Here is a 22,880-nt window from a genome sequence, read left to right on the forward strand (position 1 = left end):
TTCTTGCCTGATTTCATCTTTGCCAGGATGCATCAGTCCTGAGCTTGGAGGAGGCGATCCCTGAATCTTAACCAGCTTTCTTGGGCTCCTCTTCCCTCCAGGGCTTTATCCCATGGTACTCAACCAAGCAGATCCCTGAAGAGGCCAAAGACTGCTTTCCCAAAGTCCAGGGCAATGAGCTTGCTGTGCAACTTCCTCACTGCCCTGAGTATCTCAAACTCCACCATTTCATGGTCACTGCAGCCAATGCTGCCCTTGAGCTTCACATTCCCCACCAGTCCCTCCCTGTTGGTGAGATCAAGGTCCAGCACCTCCCCTCACTGGCTCCTCTACCACTTGGAAAAGGAAGTTATCATCAACACGTGGCAGGTACCTCATGCATTACTTATACCCCGTTGTGTTGCCCCTCCAACAGATCAGGGTGGTAAAGCCCCCCCATGAAGACCAGGGCTTGTGAACATAAATCTTTCTTGTCAGGTGGCCTGTACCAGACCCCTTCAATTTGAGTTCCCTTCTACTGTGCTCACAGGCTTGAGAAAACTCATGTCTATGTATGGGCTTTGGTCCAAACAATTAGAACAAGTGCCTGTGCTTCAATTTAGATGTAGCTTAACTGACCATCTACCATAGGTTAATCTCACCCCTGAGGAACTACATGTAATTTGCTATGGAATTACAGAGTACCTTGCTCTCTAAAATGCTGGCTACTATGTTATCTGTTTATAGTAAATAAAAGAAGTTTTGGAAAGCATTCTGTGAAAGTTGGTGGTTCAACACCACCACACATGCCAAACTGTGACCATTCTATTGTTATTTGGCATTAATTCTAAAATACAGCTTAACCACGGAGATACACAATATATTTAACATTACATTTACCTTTCTGTAAAATGGCTGGTCTCCAATTGCCCTTGTTTTCAGGAATTCTTCACTGTTGAACACTCTGTGTTCATAATTTAGATGGTCTTTGACCTCCCTGGAGACAAAAAATAATGAATAGATGATAAATATGCTTGGAGATTTGTAAGCAAGTCACACTTTCGCTGTGGCAGCAGCCCACTGGTACTAGTAGAAATACTCTGCAGCGTCACAAGGCAAAACAGAAACATGCTGCAGTATCAGAACACAAACTCAGTTGCAATGAACAAGAGTGAGCTCTTGAATTATAGAAGAATGCAAACCCTTCTAAGAAGGCTCTCTGCTGGCACTGCCATTTCAAACCAGCACATTCACTTAGAGGCTGTGGGATCAATTTTAGCAAACCATGGAGGAGAATTCATATATTCAAGTCATGATTTAAGCTCCAATCCTGGAATTACATTTACATGCATTCCTGAATCATGTACAAGCCATTTGGAGCACTAAAAAGACAAGTGTATCTATCTACCCACACAGGCAATTTCAAAGATGTGACCTGACCTCACACTGTCCCATTATGTTGCATCTGTAAAATGCATGTGAAATATTATAGGTTACATCATTTTTTGCTGTTCTCCCACACTCTGCTCATAAACCAGCAAGAACTGGGAATTGTGTTAAACTGAAGAGACAGAACTATTGAAATAAAAGAGAACATGAGATAAAGAAATGATGCATATTTTAGTATCTGCATGGTCACAGCAGGCAGCAGAGGCCCTGTGATATCAGCCACCAATAGTAACTTCTGTGCCTTAAAAGTGAGCTGGAAAACGTTGTTTCAGGGGCAGAAAGTGGGATTTCTTCAGAAAAAAGCTCTTCTCTGAAGTCTGTGAGTAAGAAATGAGAAGTTACTTAAGCTGGATATGTGCAAGTGGCTAAAATCAGAGCTCTTTTAGTATTACAGCTTGTACCATGTATTATAGACATTACTATGAAGATACATGAATGAACAATGTAAGTTGGTGAGCTAAAGTTTGGATGTAAGCATAAAAGGGGAATCCCATGCCCATGCAGACAACTGACAGCTCTATACATTGCTTGACTTTCATAATTAGTGATAAAAGAGCATTAACAGTTTATCAAGCCGTATGGGGTCAGAAAAAAATATAGTAAAATACATAGTTCTGTACAATTCTACATAATTTAGCAGTGTTTGCTTTAAATATGGAACCTCCATGCACACACAAATACTACAGTGTTCACTGAAGACAGTAACAACTGGCAGCACAACTGCATGAAAGCTTTACTTTCCTTCACTCCTGGACGTTGGTAGATAGAGCATTAGAAGACAGAAGAACAAGGCTGAAAAGAAGAACAAAGAAAGACAGTTTGAAGGAAAGGAGAAAGCACGAGAAGAATCAATGCCTTTGCAAAACATGCTGTCTCTCAGAGAGCAAAGCATCTGTTCATTTTTTGTAGTTAAGAGTTTAGTGCATTAAAGTTCAAGCTGTTAGCAGCAAAATGCATTTATCCTCATCTTTATCTGAAACATACTGTTGCCAGACACTCAAATCCACCAAACCCCCAGTGGTAGCACACCAGGTTATAAATGCATTTCCATTTCCATACTGTACCAGCTGTAAGGTCTGTTCTGTCCCCCACACCCAGCAGCTATGGTCCTACTGGAGAGCCCAGCCACTTCTATGAACATTCCCTAAGCTGATCCAACAAATCCAAGCAGGTGAATAGAGATCTGGTATTTGGACTATATGAATTAACTCAGCACCTACTGACAGAAAGCATTAGGGAGCATTCATAGAATGGGTTGGAAGGGACGTTAAAGCTCATTCAGTTTCAACCCTCTGCCACGGGCAGGAACACCTTCTACTTGAGCAGCTTGCTCCAGGCCCTGTCCAGCCTGGCCTTGAACACTGCCAGGGATGGGGCAGCCACAGCCTCTCGGGGCACCCTGTGCCAGCACCTCAACACCCTCACAGGGAAGAGCTTCTACCCAAGACCTCATCTCAGTCTCCCCTCTAGCAGGTTAAAGCCATTCCCCTTGGCCTGTCCCTGCAGGCCTTTGTCTAAAGCCCCTCTCCAGGTCTCTTGTAGCCCCTTTAGGCACTGGAGCTGCTCTAAGGTCTCCCCTTAAGGAGCCTTCTCTTTGTCCAGGCTGAATCAGCCCAGCTCTCTCAGCTTGGCTACAGAGCAGAGCTGCTCCAGCCCTCACAGCATCTTTAGTAGCTGATCTAAAGGAGAACACCATTTCCAGCAAGAGGCAGCAAGAAATAACTGGGCAGACCTCTGTCCATATAACCACATTCTTTAAGTGCCCCATAGGCAGTTTAATTTTCATAGTTGTGTCCGTATTTATGTGAAAAAAAAAAGAAGAACCTGCAAATCAGCCGTTCATTTTCTGCACTTGTTTTCTACAAATCACTGAACACATTTATATTCTCTCTCCGAATACAAGCAAATAATAGCAGGAATTACAACAGACTGAAAAGATAAACCAGCTGGAGAGATCAACACATTACTTTAGACTAAGAACAAGGAAAATTAGCATGACTGGATCTTTTTCTAGAGCAAAATAAAAACCAAAACCAACTTTACAGCATTGTTAGAATGTCAGTCCCAAACAAACCCAATGCCTAGCATTTCTTGTACCAACACTGTTCTTGATCTGTAACAGCTCCTCTCATTCTCATGTGGTTGCACTCTCCCGATATCTTATCCTTTATTCAGTTAGCCAAAACACACCCAGGGGTTCTGAACCTCCCATCCTGCTTTCAGCTCTTCCACCCTGTCCTAATTTGAATTCATCTTCACCTAACAACTGTGACCAAGATTATGTCTAGTTGCAAACTGATATCCCTGCTGGGCCTTAAGCTTTTCCTAATTACAAAATACAAGGACTTCACTTCTTTTCCTGGAATCGTCATACAAAAGACATACAAGTTCAATCAGAGCAGTTTTAACTAAGATATCCTAGCAATATATACGTACCCAGATAACGAATTAGTGATATTAAAGTAGGCTACAAGACCTCCTTCTCAAATTCCCTCACAAAACTTGAGAGATTCAAGAAATATCTCTAAAGTAAGACAAAATAAGAGTAGCAGCTTCCAGTATCTGAAGGGGGCCTACAAAGATGCTGGAAAGGGACCTTTCCAACCAAAACCATTCCATGATTCTAAGTACCATATGCTCTTATAATTAAAAATACTACATCCACTCACCTGAAGATGTTAACAATTAATTGTAAAGCTGTTTGCTGAACCTCTGCGTTCAGTTTCTGTTGCCAAGCCCTTCTACGCATTTGGAGCTCACCAAGATCTGTGCTGGCTCGGAGGTGGCAGAGCTCTAGATCATAATGCAGCTGGAGACTCCCCACTCTGCACAGAGAGGAAAGCTATTAAGTTACATCCTAACATCATTTATCATACCTTTTAAAGAAAAAAAGGTCATTTAGGCCTCACACATACTGCAGCTAAAGATAGTGCCAGATTGATTTGCAAGTGTTGACAAGCTAGTAAGATTCCTGGAAGTCCCACAGGCACATGCAAATCACAGTGCACTCAGTCTCCTTGCAAAGAACAGTAAAGTTCCTCAGTATAAGGACATAAGGACATGGAGCTCTTGCAGCAAGTCCAGAGGAGGCCACGAGGATGATCAGAGGACTGGAGCACCTCCCACATGAAGACAGGCTGAGAAAGTTGGGGCTGTTCAGCCTGCAGAAGAGAAGCTGCGTAGAGACCTCAGAGCAGCTTCCAGTGTCTTAAGGGGACTACAAGGATGCTGGAGAGGGACTCCTCATCAGGGACTGCAGTGACAGGACAAGGGGTAATGGGTTTAATCTTTAACAGGGGAAGTTCAGGTAAGATACAAGGAAGAAGTTCTTTACTTTGAGGGTGGTGAGGCACTGGCACAGGCTGCCTGGAGAAGTGGCGAATGCTCCATCCCTGTCAGCGTTCAAGGCCAGGTTGGACAGAGCCTTGGGTGACATGGTTTAGTGTGAAGTGGTCCTGCCCATGGCAGGGGGGTTGGAACTGGATGATCTTAAGGTCCTTTCCAACCCAAACCATTCTATGATTCTATGAAAAGATATGGATTTTTTGCATTAAGCTCCTCATTTTGAAGCCTGCTTGGTAAAGCAAGCAGGGGTTAGAGAGATTCCAATCTATCTGCATCTGGCTGATTCTATGATTCAGACAATCTGTAACAGTACTAAAAAAGAAACAAGTATTCCAGGCATTGCAGAATAATGAGGTTCTGATTATGACTGCTTAAAGTTACCTGTATATTAACTGATTTTTTTAATTAGCCCTTATCAAATGCAGTGAGTTTTTTATGTATGAAATAACATACTAATAAACAATAAAAAACAAACAGGGTGTCAAGCATAATTTATACACTAAGACAAACGCAACTTCAACATCTTTTCACCTCTTTATGAAAGTTTCCGCTGCTTGTGCTGGAACATCTGGAATTTCAGGTTCCTCTTCAGCCATTTTGGAATGTGTAATATCTCCATTATCTATATTGATTAGAACTAAATCTTCAATTTCCTTTCAACAAAAGAAAACAGAATGACTGTAAATATATTTTAACAACACTTAGTTCTCCTTTATGTACTCTTCTATTAACTATTAATTTATTATTTTAGCTAGGAGGTAAATCACAAAAGGATTTTCCCTCAGCTAGAAGATTCTACAGATAAATAACAACTGCATTTAAGAAAATATATGTCATCAAATTAATGGATTTTAATCTAAGTACATAACCATTTAGGAATCTTACATGCTCTTCATGTAGTATTAAATTAATACTGGCTCTCTAAGCCCATCCTTAAAAAGCTCTACCTTGTAAGGATATGTATAAGACCAAATACACGTACACAAAGAAGCTCCTGGAAAGCTTGTTCCATTCAGCATTTCCTCCTGTACATGCCCCATGCGATGACAAGGAGAGGGATGGTTTATGTAGTAGCCTCAACCACAGAAAGTTACACAGAGGTAAAGCTCACACAGATCTCTCAGGCTGCAGCTTTAATAACCTGAAGAATCAGACTGCAGAAGGCTATATATGGTGTTGTTCAGTGTGAAGAATCACACAATCATTGAATCAGCTGGCTTGAAAAAGACCTTTAAGGTCAAGTCCAACTGTTACTCCAGGACTGCCAAGACCACTACGAAACCACATCACTAAAGAAGATGCAGGAGGGTTGGAACTAGATGACCTTTAAGGTCCCTTCTAACTCAAACCATTCTGTGATGCTGTGATAGAAGCAAACAAAATCTTTCAAATAATGCCAAAGAAAAGTATGTTCTCTAATTTCTTATATTCATTTCTTGCAGTGATATCTTACTGCTAATTAAAATAAATAGTTATCTGCTTCATTTTAACTTAATTCTTTGTTGATCTTGGACCAGTTTCCCTTTGGCTTAGAATCAGATGGCTTCATCTACTATAAATGTGCACAGATTTTCTGCATTCAATTTGGAACACACGCAGGAACCCTATGGGACACCCGCAAAAAAGCAGATTCCTATCAGCCCTCCACTATGAAGCTGAGTTTTTCTTAAGTCTGTTGGGGTAACCAAGATTTATGTTACCCACTGAAAGAGGCTGAAGCAAGATTCTGATAAGGGAAGACCAAAAACCCCTCAGAAAAACTATATTTTATTACATTTATCTTATATTCATCTTATTTTATTACATATTTAATGCCACTGTAGGGAACAGCAGCAGCAGCAGAGTATTTTCAAGTGCATGCTCAATTCTTAAACCAGATGCCTGGAAAAGGCACCTAATTCATCCCATGCAATTCAGAGCCAAAAAGAACCTCTCCAATCTTACATGAATCTATTTATACTGTACGAACTACTTGTAATAAGGATTTTTCCCCAACTGAAACCTGAACTCACAAAAATCATGTTATCCTGCAAAGAAAAGAAAGGGAAGGGATACAACAATAAGCTTCTTCCAGTAAGTCGACAGTCACATCAGTGTGGTTCCACTACTTTTAATTTGTTCACTTCTCAAACACCTAAATAACAACACCAAGTTTCAAGATGCATCTGAAAGGGACAAATGGACTCCAAGTGAAGAGCAAGAGTGGTAGTAGTCTAAAACATACCATGCTAACTTCTTCAAAATGGTCAATATGACAACCCATCAGAAAAGATGTTGGGGCCATGACAAAATCCAGCATTTGTCGAGACAGAAGAGGCACAAAAGTGTGTTGCCACTGAAGAGGGTGAAGGTACAACATGAAGCATTCAGCAACGAGTGTCAGCAGAGCCCAGTCAGAGGAGAAGAAAACTATCCTCTGTTCAGTCAAAATACAGGTCATAATCTGGAAGAAAACCAAAATGCTACATGTTTACAAAGAGTTGTATCTAGAAATACACAAATAGTTTATCTGCTTGCCTTATGAGTTCTGTTTTCCTAATAGTTATACACATATATAAAATATACATATTTATGAATTGAAGTAACATCCACATAAGGATTCTTACAAAACTAAGAAGACCAGAAAAAGAGAGAAAATTTAAGTGACAGTAGAAATCAATGACAGTTTTGCCACCAATGTCAACGAAGCAAGGATTTAGCTGGAATTCCTGAGACCTGTTGTGGTACACCATAAAATGCTTGGAAAAAGTACCCAGATGAAGGGTATGAGCTAACTTGTGTTTGAAGGGGGCCTACAATGATGCTGGAGAGGGACAAGGGGTGATGGGTTCAAACTGAAACAGGGGAAGTTCAGGTTAGATCTAAGGAAGTTCTTTACTGTGAGGGTGCTGAGGCACTGGAAGGGGTTGCCCAAAGAAGTGGTGAATGCTCCATGCCTGGCAGTGTTCAAGGCCAGGGTGGACAGAGCCTTGGGCAACATGGTCTAGTGTGAGGTGTCCCTGCCCATGGCAGGGGGTTGGAACTGGATGATCATAAGGTCCTTTCCAACCCAAACCATTCTATGATTCTATGATGGTGAACACAAAGACCATCCAGGTTTTAGACAGAGCCAACCCTTGATTCCAGATGGTAGCTCATCAGATTCCTTACAGGGGGACTGGTAAGCAGGGCTTTCACTGAGGAATTGAGGAAGCTCTCTGGAGGTGTCCACCCCTTTCCACTGGGAGAAAGGAACTCAATGACATCTAAGCATCAAAGATGCCTCAAGTTAAGTGGGATGAATTCAAGCCAAAAAGACTAATAGCAAGTATGGGACATCTCATAGAGGTGCTAACTCATAAAATTCCATGTTCAAAATGCACCAGTTGCAGAGAACTGTTTAGGATTTGAGACGGTTTTGTTCAGAACATGCACATGTGGGCAGAATCCAACAAAATAAGGCAGCACTGCCTGCACTCAGGCCTGAGGAGGTTTAAAATCATCCCTAGAAAGAGGCTTCCAACCTGCTCTTTTTAGAGGAAGTGGCACAAATAATACTGATGACTTTAAGCAATCTCATTTCACTTCACAGGAGGCTTTTGAGCAGGGAGTTGCATCAGGAAACATACACTGTAAAACAGAGTCTTCTTAAGAAATATAGGACCTATTGCTAAACCACAGGAGAAAGAAATCCAATATGCCTTAATCTTATCTGCTCTAATAGGAAAATATCTTAAGAAAAAGTATATTTTATTGTAACATTTCTCTAATCTGCAGAACCTGGGTTTATCCTTTTGCGGGGTAACTAAACATCTTGATCTCTTCTAAACCACAAATTACCAGTGCTGTCAATCTCTCACACATTTAGAGTATCAGTTTTACCTGCAGCACCTGCTCTGGCCTGAAACACAGCAATGGAAGATGAAGATCCAAGTCAATAATTGGACTGTCCGGATCCTCTCGTGAAGGAATTATTATCTGAAGTGGCTTCATATTAAATACCTGTAATAAGAGATGTTTTCCGTTAACTTCTGAATGAAAACCTTCCCACAACACATTTAATTCAGGGTTTTAGTTCCAACTACAAACTATTAACATGAATTGAGAGCAAGAAGACAGATACTTGCATACTGCAGAAAACTGAAATAGGAAAAGAGGGAAACAGTAAAGGACATAGTAACTAGCTTGAAAGATGAACAAGGAGTTTGTCTACTTCCATTTTCCTTTACAATAAAACTTTACAAATACATACACACATTCTTTGAACAGAAACTTGCTTTGAGTGGTATAAGCATAATAGAAGAATGGAATTTATCTGTAGATCCAACTGGGAAATCCAAGGTACTGATAAAATTCAGACAGGAAATTTTAGGAATATGAACCAAATAACTGAGTGTTGATGATAAGATGAAGATAGAACAAGCCAAAACAAATGAACTCTTTCAGTGTTTCAAATACTCCAGCTTACACCTCTGGAGGCCACATCCTGCATGTGTTTTCAGCATGTAGCAGATGGTTTAACCAGTCATTCAGACAATTTTCCAGCTATGCTATTATTTCCTCTGCTTCTAGCCCCACATCCCAGGGTTAGGAAAAGCAGCTAAGGAGAAGTCCATGGCTGGAGCACTCTTCCCTAGAAGCCATCTCACTAGCCAAGGGAGAGAGTGCTCTGAAATCATTAACTCAGCCACCATCCAGCTCAACCTGTGAAGGGTTATAAGGAAGAAAATGCAGCTCACACATCTCAGTTTCTGCACTGAATAGAAATGCTTATGGGAGCTTCTCCTCTCAGCAAGGTCTTCATCAGGCAGCAGCCAATTCAGAACATTTAATCCTCTCACACACTGTTCTGCTTCCCCAGAGTCATTCAGACACAAGAAAAGGACAAATTCAGAGCTGTACATGTTGTTCCAGCAACCGACTTCCATGGCCTTTTTTCTCACACAGGGACTGCACTACTGCTCAGTCACACAGCAGCATGCCCACCTATTACACAGGCAGAACGACAGTCATGTGCATACACTTGTCATCTTAATATCAGACACAAGGTAGGGAACTAACACATCTTGGTTGAGGGGCAGTTACATGATTTACTGAGGTTTATGCATGTGTATTCATTGAGATGGCTATGCCATAGTGTTCAGGTGAAAGGCAGCTTCCATTCTCATAGGATGGACTGAGGTGGGGTCAGTCCCTTCTCCCAAGTAACAAGTGACAGGACAAGAGGAAACTGCCTCATGCTGCACCAAGGGAGGTTTAGATTGGATACTGAGAACAATTTCTTCACTAGAAGGGTGCTCAGGCATTGGAACAGGCTGCCCAGGGCAGTGATGGAATCACCAGCCCTGGAGGCATTTCAAAGATGTGTAGATGTGGCACTTAAGGACATGGTTTAGTGGTGGACTTGGTAGTGCCAGGTTAACAGCTGGACTCGATGATCTTAAAGGTCTTTTCCAACCTAAACAATTCTGTGATTCTTTAGCTACAGGCTGGAGCTTGCAACCACTTGTAGAGATTAGGTGGGCTGCTCCTCTAGGAGCCAAATGAGAGATTATGCTGTCCCCAGACCTACCCAGGCATCATCTCAGGCAGTTAATAGTAGCATGAGCCAAATCCTTCCCAAAAGAGTATTAAAAATTAAACAGCATGACCAACTGGTACATGAACCAAACATGGACCAAAGTCCCTCTCCAGCTTTCTTGTGGGCCCCTTTAGGCACTGGAATCTGCTTTAAGGTCTCCCAGGAGCCTTCTCTTCTCCAGGCTGAACAAACCCAGCTCTCTCATCCGGTCTCCAGATCAGAGGTGCTACAGCCTGCACCGTGATCATACTGGTATTTTATGTACTAATAATGCATAGACTTCCTTTCTAAGCCCAGGTAATGACATCAGCTTTATATCAGCAAGTACACTCCCTGACCTGAGAGTGAAGAATGTCCATTGATTTACAGAAAACAACATCTTAGAGCTTTGTAAGGCATAATGTTAAAGTAATCATGAAATTCAGCATCAGTAGTTACCAAGTGGAGCGGTCCTGGTGGTGGGCTGGGGATTAAAAACAACTTTGCTGCAAATTCTTTCATGTGCTCCTCAACATCTAAATCCTTGAGAGGCCGCAGCTGCACGAGCAAGCTGAAATTAAATGACAGAAAATGACTTACAAATAGCAACATGCAAACAGAAAAAAGCCTTTTTGCTGATAACCTGGAGCTAAAAATAAGAATTCTTAGGAGCAATGAAGCTATTATTCCACCTCATTAATTTCTAATTTATTAGCTACTTCAGCAGCCCCATTTCATTTTAATGATGCTGCTGAGTCAGAAGCAGCTTGGGTATGGATTTTTACTTCCATGCATAGAATATTGCTGCATCACAAATATCAGTGGTTTTATTTCAGTTTGCAGTTTTACAGGTTTCCTGCAGAACAACACTTGCTCTTCAGGAAGAAAGTGGCCTAGAAAGCAACTGAACTGGTCAAGAGATCTGTTAGAATCCAGAACATATCTTGTGTATGGTGTTTCGATTCCATAATAAAAGTATTCTGACACATACTACTAAGCTTTTATTTGGGTTAATGAGACATTTAAAGTTCACTAAACTCACATCTGGGAACTGCCCCGGGCTGTTGGACATATCCCCTAAAAGCCCGTCATTTATTCAGGGTGCAAAAGAGGCAGAGGGAGGGGAATTTAAGCATTATCAATGAAAACCAGACAGTAGAGCCATCAGTTTCAACAAATGCTGTCATACTTGGTAATGCCTTAGATGTGGCCTAAGAACATAGGCAGACCTGCTTTTTCTGCCTCTTTTTTGAGACAAAGAGCACAAACTAACACATCGAGTAAATGTTATAACAAGAACAAGCTAACCTCAGTGCTGCAAAAGCAGCAGATGTACAGAAAGGATGATAAGAGCTCCCTAATCAAACACTGTGTCCATTAATGCAAGGTAATAGCAGCTGGCAGCAAATGTCTACTGAAATGAATGAAGTTATCTCTGAAACATTAAAGTGGAGAGCTAAGGAGTTTGTGAACCTTCCATTATCTCTATTAACTGTCCACACACAGATGTTTCAGAAGGCAAAAACATCTAAGAATAAGTCCTTTGTAGAGCCTCAGTGCTGGGAGCTATTTGCACACTTCCTCCTTTTCTCAAGGCAGCTGAAAGGACTAATGCACAGGTTGGAAAATTTACTGTTTGAATGGAGCCTATTCATCCATTCAAGATAGGAGTTCATCCAGGAGGAGATTACTGCCAGGAGTATTTCACTTTTCATGTAGTGTCAACAGATTGAGGTAAAACTACCTGGGGAACATGCCAAAACCTCTCAATTTAAAATTGAACCTTCTCACATAACGCAGAAAAAGCCAATAGTCACAGTGTGGTAAAACTGCTTGTTTTGAAGAGAGGCAGACACACTCCACCCAAACTGTTCCAGAATTTGGAAGCACTGTATGCCAGTAATATGCGAATTAGTTATACAATGAATCACATGGACTATAAAGATCTTCATTACTACGATACTCTTGAGGAGGACTGGCTGGAAAGCTGCTGAGCAGAAAAGGACCTGTGGGTGCTGGTCAACAACAACTGAACAAGTGCAGCTTGTACCCAGGCAGCCAAGAAGGCCAACAGCATCTTGACCTGTATCAGCACCAGTGTGGCAGTGATTGCCCCCTGTGCCAGGTACTGGTGAGGCCGCACCTCGAATCCTGTGTTCAGTTCTAGGTTCCTCGCTACAAGAGGGACAGTGAGGTGCTGCAGCGGGCCCAGAGAAGGGCAATGGAGCTGGTGCAAGGCCTGGAGCACAAGTGTGATGGGGAATGGCTGAGGGACCTGGGGGGTTCAGTGTGGAGAAGAGAAGGCTCAGGGTGGATCTTATCACTCTCTGTAACTGCCTGATAGGAGGTCGTAGTGAGGTGGGGTCGGTCTCTTCTCCCAAGTAACAAGTGACAAGAACAAGAGGAAAAAGCCTCAAGCTGCACCAGGGAAGGTTTAGACTGGATATTAGGGAACACTTCTTCCCCAAAAGGGCTGTCAGGCATTGGAACAGGATGCCCAGAACAACAAACTCAGAGTTAACCCTCTCCCAAAAACACACCCAAAATCTTCAAGAAATCTGTGCCCTGAAAGTCAGTATTTTCTAGACTTGCCAAAAACCTCAAAGAAAATGAAGACATCTTACCTAATTTACTTGATATTTAGACCTTGTGCTTGCCGTATGGGCAACATTCACATTCCATTTCTTCTTTTCCTCTCCCACACATCTCCCGCTATCATGTTAAAACTAAGGCCTGTTTTAGCATTAGGCAGCTATCCTGGCCACGTCATGCAAATTCATGTATTAAAACCTGTTTCTAGGAGAAATACACAGCATAGCAAATCTTACCAAGAGAGACAATCCTTGAGGGCATTAAAATATGGGTATCTGGATATAACACAAACAGCAAATGGTACAAAACAGACAGGCATCTTCCCAGGCTGTGCAGATTCCCAATGGGCCTGTCCATTTGAGGAGATGCAGCCATCCTGCAAGGAAACTACAGATTAATGTGGTTATGCTGAGCATGAATTTATGGCTGATATTTTCTTGAGAATTCTAGAGATATGATACCCAATTTCCTCTAAATCTCAAGGGGATTTGGATGTCCATCTCTCTTAAGCTCTTTAGAAGAATGTCAGCCAAAAAGACTTAGACATATTTATTCAAAGGAATTTCATCACAAAAGATATTCAGGAAGAACACAGGGTACAATCTTCACCCAAAAAAGAAGTCCAAGGGACAAAGTCTGCTCCTGAATATTCAAAACTCCACACTGAAATCCATAATAGTTTTTCCTAATGCAATGCTCTTCCAATTGCACAATGGCAATATAAAGTATGACTTGTTCTGTGTTCCTACTAACATAAAACCATCTCTGTTAACTAATTTCCTAAATGAAACCTGACATCATTCTCAAAGGGGTTTGTTTTATTTTATATCTTTTAATACGTCTTAATAAAAGCATGAGTGAAATAACATACTTGCAGAGGCTGGTAGTACTGTGCAACAACACCATATGTTCTGTTACCACAGACATCTGTGAACACCAGGAAATGAATGTGGTCCTCTTTTGATTCAGAAGTTATATAAAGTCCTCCTGCAATGAAGGCAGAAACTTTTTAACTACATATTTAACTTCAGCTGCTTGAAAAGTGATTCATGACAAATACAGCACATTTGCACTTCAAGAGAAAAGTCTCATTTTGAGGGGTTAAAATGCACACATACACTCCATTTGATCTAAGGCTTGTTACAAAGGCTGTAAGCTGTACATTACTGAAGAAACAAAAGTATGATACAATTATCCTGCATTTTAAGTGGCAAAATACAACAGGTTGTGCTCATTTTAGTTTTCTTTCAAGGTATGGACAAGGTCTGCAGTAGTGACATGTGTAACAAAGTTTCTGCATTAAACCCGGAGGAAACAGTCACTACTTCAGGTATCTCTTAATACCAAATGAAAAGTGAAGGAGCACTCAGTCATTTTGGGTGGTAAAATGGATTTTAAAAGCACGTGCATGTGCACACTTCACTCAAACCGAGATTGAGCAATAAGGGCCAAAGTGACTTTCACCTTCCCTCTCTTGCAGGTGTTGCAGCTACTATTTCTAATGGCTCTGTTTCACATGGCATAGGCAAAGTAAAGGGGCCTCTAGTTAGCTGACAGCTGCTTTCACCACTGACCTGCTCACAGACACAGTTTTTATATGGTGAAATACAAAGAAAGAGAGATCATTAAAAGCAATAAAATTGGTTGCACTGTGGGGCACCAACTACATCTTGAACCAGTTCTTGTTAAGAAGCATGAACCCTGCCCTACCTGGGAAGCACAGCTGAGGCAAACCAAGAAGATCAATGTCCTTTGGAACTGTAATATCCTCAGTGTCAGGTGCTTTCTGCTCCACATTGAGGCTCTTGACATTTTCAACCTTCGGTCTTTCTTTCTTCTTTCGGAAAGACCGGCGTTTACTTTTATTCAAGTTATTACCAGCATTCATCACCGGGGTGTCATCTCTGCTGATAAATGGAGGCACAAATACAGAAAGCACTTCGGGATCAAGGGGAGGAAGACTTTTGGGTTTCCTCTGAGTACCCTATTGAAGAAAAAAACAAAACAAGAATTACAAACAATCACTAAGTTGACACTCATCCTGATAGGCTTTTTTTAAACTGCTTTTACCCTGTTTTCTCTCAACCTCTAAAATTGTGGGGTTTAGAACATGTTTCTTCTTCTTCCTAATTATTTTTTTCCTTGTAATTTCTTGTTTTAGCTATAGAATCACAGAATAGTTTGGGTTGGAAAGAACCTTAAGATCATCCAGTTCCAACACCTTGCCATGGGCATGGACGCCTCACACTAAACCATATCACACAAGGCTCACTCCAACCTGGCCTTTAACACTGCCAGGGATGGACTATTCACCACTTCTCTGGGCAGCCTGTGCCAGCACCTCAGCACCCTCACAGCAAAGAACTTCTCCCTTAGATCTAACCTGAACTTCCCCTGTTTAAGTTTAAACCCATCACCCCTTGTCCTGTCGCTACAGTCCCTGATGAAGAGTCCCTCTCCAACATCCTTGTAGGCCCCTTCAGATACTGGAAGCTGATCTGAGGTCTCCACACAGGTTCTCTTTCTCCAGGCTGAACAGCCCCAGTGTTCTCAGCCTGTCTTCACACAGGAGGTGCTCCAGACCCTGATCATCCTCGTGGGCACCTCTGGACTTGCTCCAATAGCTCCATGTTCTTCTTAAATTGGGAATTATGCCTTTGGAGTTAAGGAAACTAACAAATATGAAATGCGGTATTTCCTCCTTTGAAGACTTAGGATATATACTTAAGCTCTACTTAAAATCAACACTGGTAGTAAGAGAAACCAGGCAAAAAATAAATGAAAACAAAGGGGAAAAAAAGCTGCACTCCCTAGATAAATCTTTGTTCTTTAGGAAAAGCTTTTAACTTAGAATAAGCTCTACGGGAAGAAAAAGAATCAAGCCCCACCACCCAAGCTTTCACAAACCAGGTTTTAACTTTAGAAGGCAATTCAGAAAGTACAATTAAAAATTACAACCACTGTTACAATAAACACTGCTAAAACACTGTGCAACGTGAAGCCATGATAATTCCTCCATCCACTGATGACTGAGTGGAACAGACAGCCTAAGAGCATGTAAAACTGACCACAGTTTTCAGTAGGCAGCTGTGTAAAGCACTACTGCACTGAAAGCCCCTTCATAGCAAGGCATTGCTATGAAACACCAGTGGAGGAAGTGATCAGAAGAGAAGATTTCCTTGTACTTGAGAGCACTTTTTGTATTCTTGACCACACAGTGCAGAGAAGTAGCTGCATTTTCAATTACCTCACTGCAATTTTAACTCTTCCTGCATGGTCAAAACAGCAGCACTCAAAGTTTTGTTTAGTCAACGGATATTTGGAAACAGGAAAGGCGAGTCTCACTGTGGCTGAAAAGCTGTTTCATTTTTAACTTCTTGCTAACTGATTCAAAGAGAGATGAAGCACACAGGCTGCTTTTTCCTTCAGGCATAATGCATCAGTACTGCTTTTATTTAAGATATTCCCTGAGAACCAATGCTTACCATTTCCCTACTTTTTAAAGCTACAACATATAAAAATCTGTTGCTTCACTGAGGCCAATGTTGCACCATCAGAGTTTTGGAACAGAGATTCTCAGTTTATTTGTCCTAGTAGAGGAATCTTCTTCACAGCTGAGCAACCAAATGAGAAGGAATATCTATCTTCATGACATTGAAATTTCAGCCTGGAGAAGAGAAGCTGCATGGAGACCTCAGATCAGCTTCCAGTGTCTGAAAGGGGCCTACAAGGATGCTGGAGAGGGACTCTTCATCAGGGACTGTAGTGACAGGCACAAGGGGTGATGGGTTTAAACTTAAACAGGGGAAGTTCAGGTTAGATATAAGGAAGAAGTTCTTTACTGTGAGGCTGCTGAGGTACTGGAACAGGCTGCCCAGAGAAGTGGCGAATGCTTCATCCCTGGCAGCGTTCAAGGTCAGGCTAGACACAACCTTGGGCGATATGGTCTAGTGTGAGGCATCCCTGTCCATAGGAGGGAGGTTGGAACTGGACGATCGCAAAGTCCTTTCCAACCCAAACCATTCCATGATTCAAAAGACTTTAAAAAGATTCATATGAATTTAAAAAACAGGTTACAAACTGGGGCATTGAGTGCCATATCCTGCCATGCTAAAAATTTCCAGTGTCATTTTCCTTACCTGGCAGCTGATGTCCATTTCCAGTGAAGCAACTGGAAACACAGCTAAATCCAAACCTGATCACTCTCATAATAGCATGCAGCTATACACTGCAGAAGGAAATGAAGAATTATGACTCAGCCCTGAGGCTGTTATGCAGGAAAAACAGAGCCCTACTCAAACAGCAGTGATCTTAACTTGGCAGCTTGGCCCTGCAGAGGTTTTCATACAGAGTTGCTTTGACAGGGCAATCCCCAAGTTCCACTGAAGGCATCTCTGTGACCCCAAGTCCTGTATGACAGCAGCAATTTAATAGCCTCAAAGGGTAACAGCTTCTGAAATGGCATGTCCTTGATGTCTGAAACTACAACAGAGGCACTAAACACCAATTCTTTTCTTCCCAGAACAGCACTGCCAGTGCTGCCACTGACCCAGAGACTCCCTCGTCAGCTTTCAAGTCAGCTCATATCAATGTCTACAGCCAAAGTCATATTTTCTTACTCTTTCAGTTTAGGGGTAGTGAATAAGCAGCAACAGAACAATATTCACTTGTTTCTACTATTCTTTGACCATTTTCTATTCTCTGCTTCTACTGTTACTTCTTTGTTTTGAAATGTTTCTCCTCTGTTGCTTTTCACTATCAAATGTCCCTGCATCACACATTGCTTCTTAGAAATGCTAATGCCTTTTCTTTCCTGTAACCCTGCAAGATTCCAGAAGTCAGGAATTTTATTCTGTCCCCACTTACTGGTTATGTTCCTGTAACAATGATGCTGTACAAAACACTGATAAGAGACAGGGTTTTTACAATGATCACACTATTTCAGACACAAACAAGAAATAGTGTGTTGAAACCACAGCTCTGAGTGTGAGCTCAGCTATTCAGTGTTTCCTTGATTTCATTCTCCTCTTTCCATCACTGAAAAAGTGAATTTCATTTTGAATGGCATGAAAGAACTGGCTTCTTTAGGAAATAACTGGGGAGGGAAAAGGATGAAGCCTTAGAAAAATGATGTTGGAAGGGATCTCTGGAGGTTCTAGTGCAATCCCTTGGACAAAGCAATGATGGCTGAAGTTAGATCAGGTTGCTCTCATCCAGTCAAGTTGCAGAACCTAAGCCTTCATATAGCTTAGCTTCTTCTGGTCTTGCTCCTGTTTGTCAGCAGTTCTCTGGTATGAAGGTACCAAAACAAGGGACAGTATTCCAGATGTAACCTCAAGAGTGTTGAGGGATAACAGTAATAACCCCTTCCCTTCTCCTGTAAGCTACAGGCATAGAATAGTTTGGGTTGGAAGGGAACTTTAGGATCATCTAGTTCCAACAATGATGGTCCTGCTGAAGCAGGCCATTACATAGTCATACACACTGTTACTAATGCTCGATTTGATCACATTTCAATTCTTCCACACAACTTGACACCCGGGGGGTATTAGAGAAGACGGTAAAAATTGGTTTGGTGGCACATGAGGTGTGGTTATTTTCTGTAAGGAGCTGCTAGAAGCTTCCTCCATGTCCATTGGAGCCAATGCCAGACAGCTCCAAGATGCACCTACCACTGGCCAAGGCCAATCCCATCAGTAATGGTGGTAGCACCTCTGAGATAATGTATTTAAGAAGGGGAAAAAGTTACTGTGCAGGATCAAAAGCAGTCAGAGGCAGGAGTGAGAGGATGCAAGAGGTTTCTCTGTCTGCCCTGCAGACACCAAGGTCAGTGCAGAAGGAGGTTAGGAAGTGCTCCAGGCACTGGAGCAGATTCCCCTGCAGCCTGTGGTACAGACCATGGTGAGACAGGCTGTGCCCTGCAGCCGTGGAGGTCCACAGTAGAACAGATATCCACCTACAGCCCACAGAGGTCCATGGTGGACCCCATGCCAGAACAGGAGGATGTCCAAAGGTGGCTAGTGACTCCATGGGAAGCCTGCACTGGAGCAGACTCCTGGCAGGACACCTGGGTTGGAGCAATCCCAGGCACAGCTACAGGTTGGGCAGAGAAGAGATTCAGAGCAGCCCTGCAGAGAAGGACTTGGGGGTGTTGGTTGATGAGAAAATGAACATGAGCCAGCTTCAGTGTACGCTCGCAGCCCAGAAACCAACCGTGTCCTGGGCTGCATCAAAAGGAGCGTGACCAGCAGGTTGAAGGAAGGTGATCCTGCCCCTCTACTCTGCTCTTGTAAAACCCCACTTGGAGTCTTGTGTGCAGTTCTGGTGTCCTCAACATAAGAAGGACATGGAACTGTTGGAACAAGTCCAGAGGAGGCCACGAGGATGATCGGGGGACTGCAGCATCTCCTCTATGAAGATAGACTGAGAAAGTTGGGGCTCTTCAGCCTGGAGAAGAGAAGGCTGCGTGGAGACCTCAGAACAGCCTTCCAGTATCTGAAGGGGGCCTATAGGGATGCTGGGGAGGCACTCTTCATTAGGGACTGTAGTGATAGGGCAAGGGGTAATGGGTTAAAACTTGAACAGGGGAAGTTTAGATTGGATATAAGGAAGAAGTTCTTTACTGTGAGGGTGCTGAGGCACTGGAAGGGGTTGCCCAAGGAAGTTGTGAATGCTCCATCCCTGGCGGTGTTCAAGGCCAGGTTGGACAGAGCCTTGGGTGACATGGTTTAGTGTGAAGTGTTCCTGCCCATGGCAGGGGGGTTGGAACTTGATGATCTTCAGGTTCTTTCCAACCCTAACTATTCTATGATTCTATGACCTGTGACACCATGAAGAGGAGCCCACACTAGGGCAGGTTTTAAACCACTACTAATCTCTAGCTGAAAACAGTGGCCTGTGATTACTTCAAATTGAAATCTTAGAGTGACAACTTAGTGTCACTAAGGGCAATTGATGCATGACAGCCCAGGAGCTTCACTTTCATGAGCTTCAGTGCAGAGCTGTATCTTTTTTCCTGACAACAGGTCAGTCACAGAAGATTTTTCTTACTTTGGGAGTAGGTTAACATCATGTTCCCTCTGACTTCATTGACTTTATTGCTCTGTACTGCAATTAAGAATGCACAAACACACTTTCAAGACCAATATCTGAAGCATTATGAAAATTTTTACCCTGCTGTTTCATCTGTAAATAGCATCAGAGGTCCATTGCTGTCCTTTGAAATGTTATTTTCTGTCAATTATGTCTCTTCTTTCTACATTCACTAAAATTAGACACAAGAAATATTCCACCATTTCCTCCTGTAGATAGTGCTGCAGAAGGAAAAGAAAGTGGAGTAAATCTATAACTTACCCTAAGACAGTGATTGAAACCCCTGTGGTATAACAGCTTGCAGGGACGCTACTACAGTTAGTACTGACAAGCATAGGGGCTGCTTTCCTTTCTGACACTCCATTTTATACCTTGAGCAAAGAAACAATCCCAAACCTGTAGTGGGATCAGAATATCGGAATGGCTTCTATCTTATGTAGCCAATTCCTTGCTTGTTGCTCCACAGGTTATTTGGAAGCAGTGAGATCAAAATGAGCAGACTGGACTGAAAAATAATTTCCCCTTCCTTTGGGTTTACTTCTCGCACAGATGCCAAAACAACACTGATTTCAAAAGCCTGGTGGTGACATTTGTGGCATTTATTTCCCCATCGTGAACATACACATGAATGAGATCCTGGAATTCGAGCCTCTACTTAGCTGACACCACCTGAGGAGCTGACATCAGCAAAAGCCCTCTCCTGAGTGAATAAGCAGCAGTAAGTTCAACAAAGACTTCTTTATCTAATGCTATTAGAACACACCATCAAACCCAAGTTCAAGCAAGGCAACGGACATCCCTGGGAGCAACTCGGCTTTCCAGCGCGTGCCGGCACCGCAGCTGGGGCTGCTCGTGGCTCTCTAATAAAACCCTCGGTACACATTAACACAGCAGAATCAGGAAGAGGACTTTGTAAACTCACACGTGAAGTGCCTATAAACGAATTATAAACCACATATGCAAAGCAGAAGCCAACCCATTAACTTCTGTTAACATATCTCAATTGCTCGTTGTGCCAAGAGCACTAAGCTCACCGGGACTGTCCTAAGGATACAAGTTTCCAGGCTTTATTCCCCTGCCTTCAGCTCTTATCTCCAACGGAAGACGGGAAATGGGAGATCATCCAGCATTGTTCCAGCATTTTGCTGTTCCTGCATTCACCCAGCTCTGACCTTTGAAAAAGCTTTAATTCCTCAACACCACTGCCAAACTACCGCTACTTTGCTGGCGATCGTCTGTCGAAACAATCTTTCTCTAAAGTATTTCAGCTCTACCCACCGATAACACCACCAAGAAAACCCAGCAGTTTTACTAGCCTTACTGCTGGGTTGTTTTAGTCAGGAAGGCCAGGACAGGGAGGAGCTGACCCGGCTCCTTGACTGAAGCTGCCCCACAGCCCAGCCGCAGCCGCGGCCCCGGCCCGCCCCGAGCTCCCTCACAGCACCGCACCCCTCTCACCTGGAGGAGCGCCCGCACCCGCTCCCTGGGCACGCCGACCAGCAGGCAGATCTCCAGCAGGCCCGAGGGCAGCACGTCCTCCATGGCACAACAGGGCCGGAGCGGGCCGGACACCGGGTGGCAGCTGCAGCCGCAGCGGCTCCTTCCCGGCGACACCCGGCTCAGCCCCGCGCCGCGCCAGCTCCCTCTCACAGGCAGACATCCGCCTACACAACAACTCATCCCGCCCTCACGGTAACTCTCACTTTGATTGGCTGTATGTCCCGTCGTTCTGAGGACTGTGGCCAATCAAAGGGCAGCAAGCGCCTGGGGGGCGGGGCGGAGGGTGTGTTGAGCTGAGGGCTGAGGTAGTTCCCGCTCGGCTGCAGGCGGTGGTCTTGTAGCTCCTGGAACCTTTGGTCCTTCATGGTCCCTTTCGCTCCCGTTCTTCTTTCCTCGTCTACAGGGAGACGCCCCCGAGGAAGGGGAAGAAGCTTCCTGACCCAAAGGGGAGTTCATTTTTCTCCCGGCCAGCTGATCTCCCACTGGGGCTGTTGTCCCATAGGGCTTGCCGTGCCTCAGGGCTGCGGTGTGTCAGGGAGGTGGATGAAGTTATGGCCTGGCGCTTTTGATAAGTGGTGCCATTACCTCATGTTTGTTGCAGGTGACTCAGCAGCGGTGTGTAGTTGCCACTATATAGATTACGGGTGGATGAACTGTAAGCATGGAGCTGATGGCAGGCTCTGTGGTGTCTCACCTTGGGAGGGTTCTCTGGAGCTGCACAGCCGAGAAACAGCATCCATGACTCTGGGATTCCCTTTTGAGCTGTTGAATTTCAATAGACAATGACTCACTTTGTATATATTGGCTCAGTGGACATCTTCACTGAGAGAAAACGTGTTTCCTCTGGGACTGGTGCGTAAAGTGCCTGAAACCAGCGAGCAGTTTCTCTGAAACAGAAGGTAAGAGGTGTAGTTTCATCACATCACGGTTTTTAAAGTGTTCATATCTTTTAAACTCAAAAAGAAATCCCAGTGTGAATGGCTTCAGGCTTTCCTGGGTTTGTGGTCACGAGTCCGGGGTTCAGAACAGACTTCTCCAAAAAGCACAGAGAACGTCACAAACACGAGCTGTGGTCTTCGTGGGGATTTCACCCTCTGAGTCTGTGGGGGGTTAAAGCTCAGGAGTATTTGGCCTCCGGTGCTTTCAAAGTTAGGGGAAGTCACACGTGCAGAATAGGGGAACTCGGTTTATACAGCATGAGAAGAAGGAAATTCTTGAAAACCTGGAAGTTCAGGGCTCACTTCAAAGTGCTAGAAGAAGATCATAGGCTCAATTTATGTCAGTTAACTTGAAGGTTAGAAGGCCTTGTTAAAATCATCTTGTTCAGGCCACACAATCTGAGTGATTCCTATATTCAATTTATGATGAGCTGCTGCAATAGGGA

At 43.2% G+C, this 22,880-nt stretch overlaps 1 protein-coding gene across 2 annotated transcripts in view; it reads right to left on the reverse strand.

Moving 5' to 3' along the window:
• Window positions 1–21,598, reverse strand: part of DENND3 (DENN domain containing 3) — a 38,756-nt gene extending 17,158 nt beyond the window's left edge. The window contains exons 1-10 of one of the 2 annotated variants that reach the window (XM_062626903.1): window positions 21,455–21,598; window positions 14,615–14,888; window positions 13,776–13,891; window positions 13,141–13,280; window positions 10,772–10,883; window positions 8,635–8,754; window positions 6,998–7,216; window positions 5,305–5,426; window positions 4,098–4,253; window positions 880–976 (exon numbers count right to left, since the gene is read on the reverse strand). In XM_062626903.1, the coding sequence (XP_062482887.1) occupies window positions 880–976; window positions 4,098–4,253; window positions 5,305–5,426; window positions 6,998–7,216; window positions 8,635–8,754; window positions 10,772–10,883; window positions 13,141–13,280; window positions 13,776–13,891; window positions 14,615–14,888; window positions 21,455–21,538 (1,440 nt within the window). In that variant the 5' untranslated portion in view covers window positions 21,539–21,598. Of the gene's footprint in view, window positions 1–879; window positions 977–4,097; window positions 4,254–5,304; window positions 5,427–6,997; window positions 7,217–8,634; window positions 8,755–10,771; window positions 10,884–13,140; window positions 13,292–13,775; window positions 13,892–14,614; window positions 14,889–21,454 lie in introns of those variants that run through there. The other variant, XM_062626904.1, reaches the window with a different exon arrangement.
• Window positions 21,599–22,880: the final 1,282 nt, after the last annotated feature.

Source organism: Pezoporus occidentalis, unplaced genomic scaffold (genome assembly GCF_034315485.1).
Source record: "Pezoporus occidentalis ecotype Australia unplaced genomic scaffold, CSIRO_AGI_Poc_V1 ctg3, whole genome shotgun sequence".
In the NCBI taxonomy this organism is placed as follows: domain Eukaryota; kingdom Metazoa; phylum Chordata; class Aves; order Psittaciformes; family Psittacidae; genus Pezoporus; species Pezoporus occidentalis.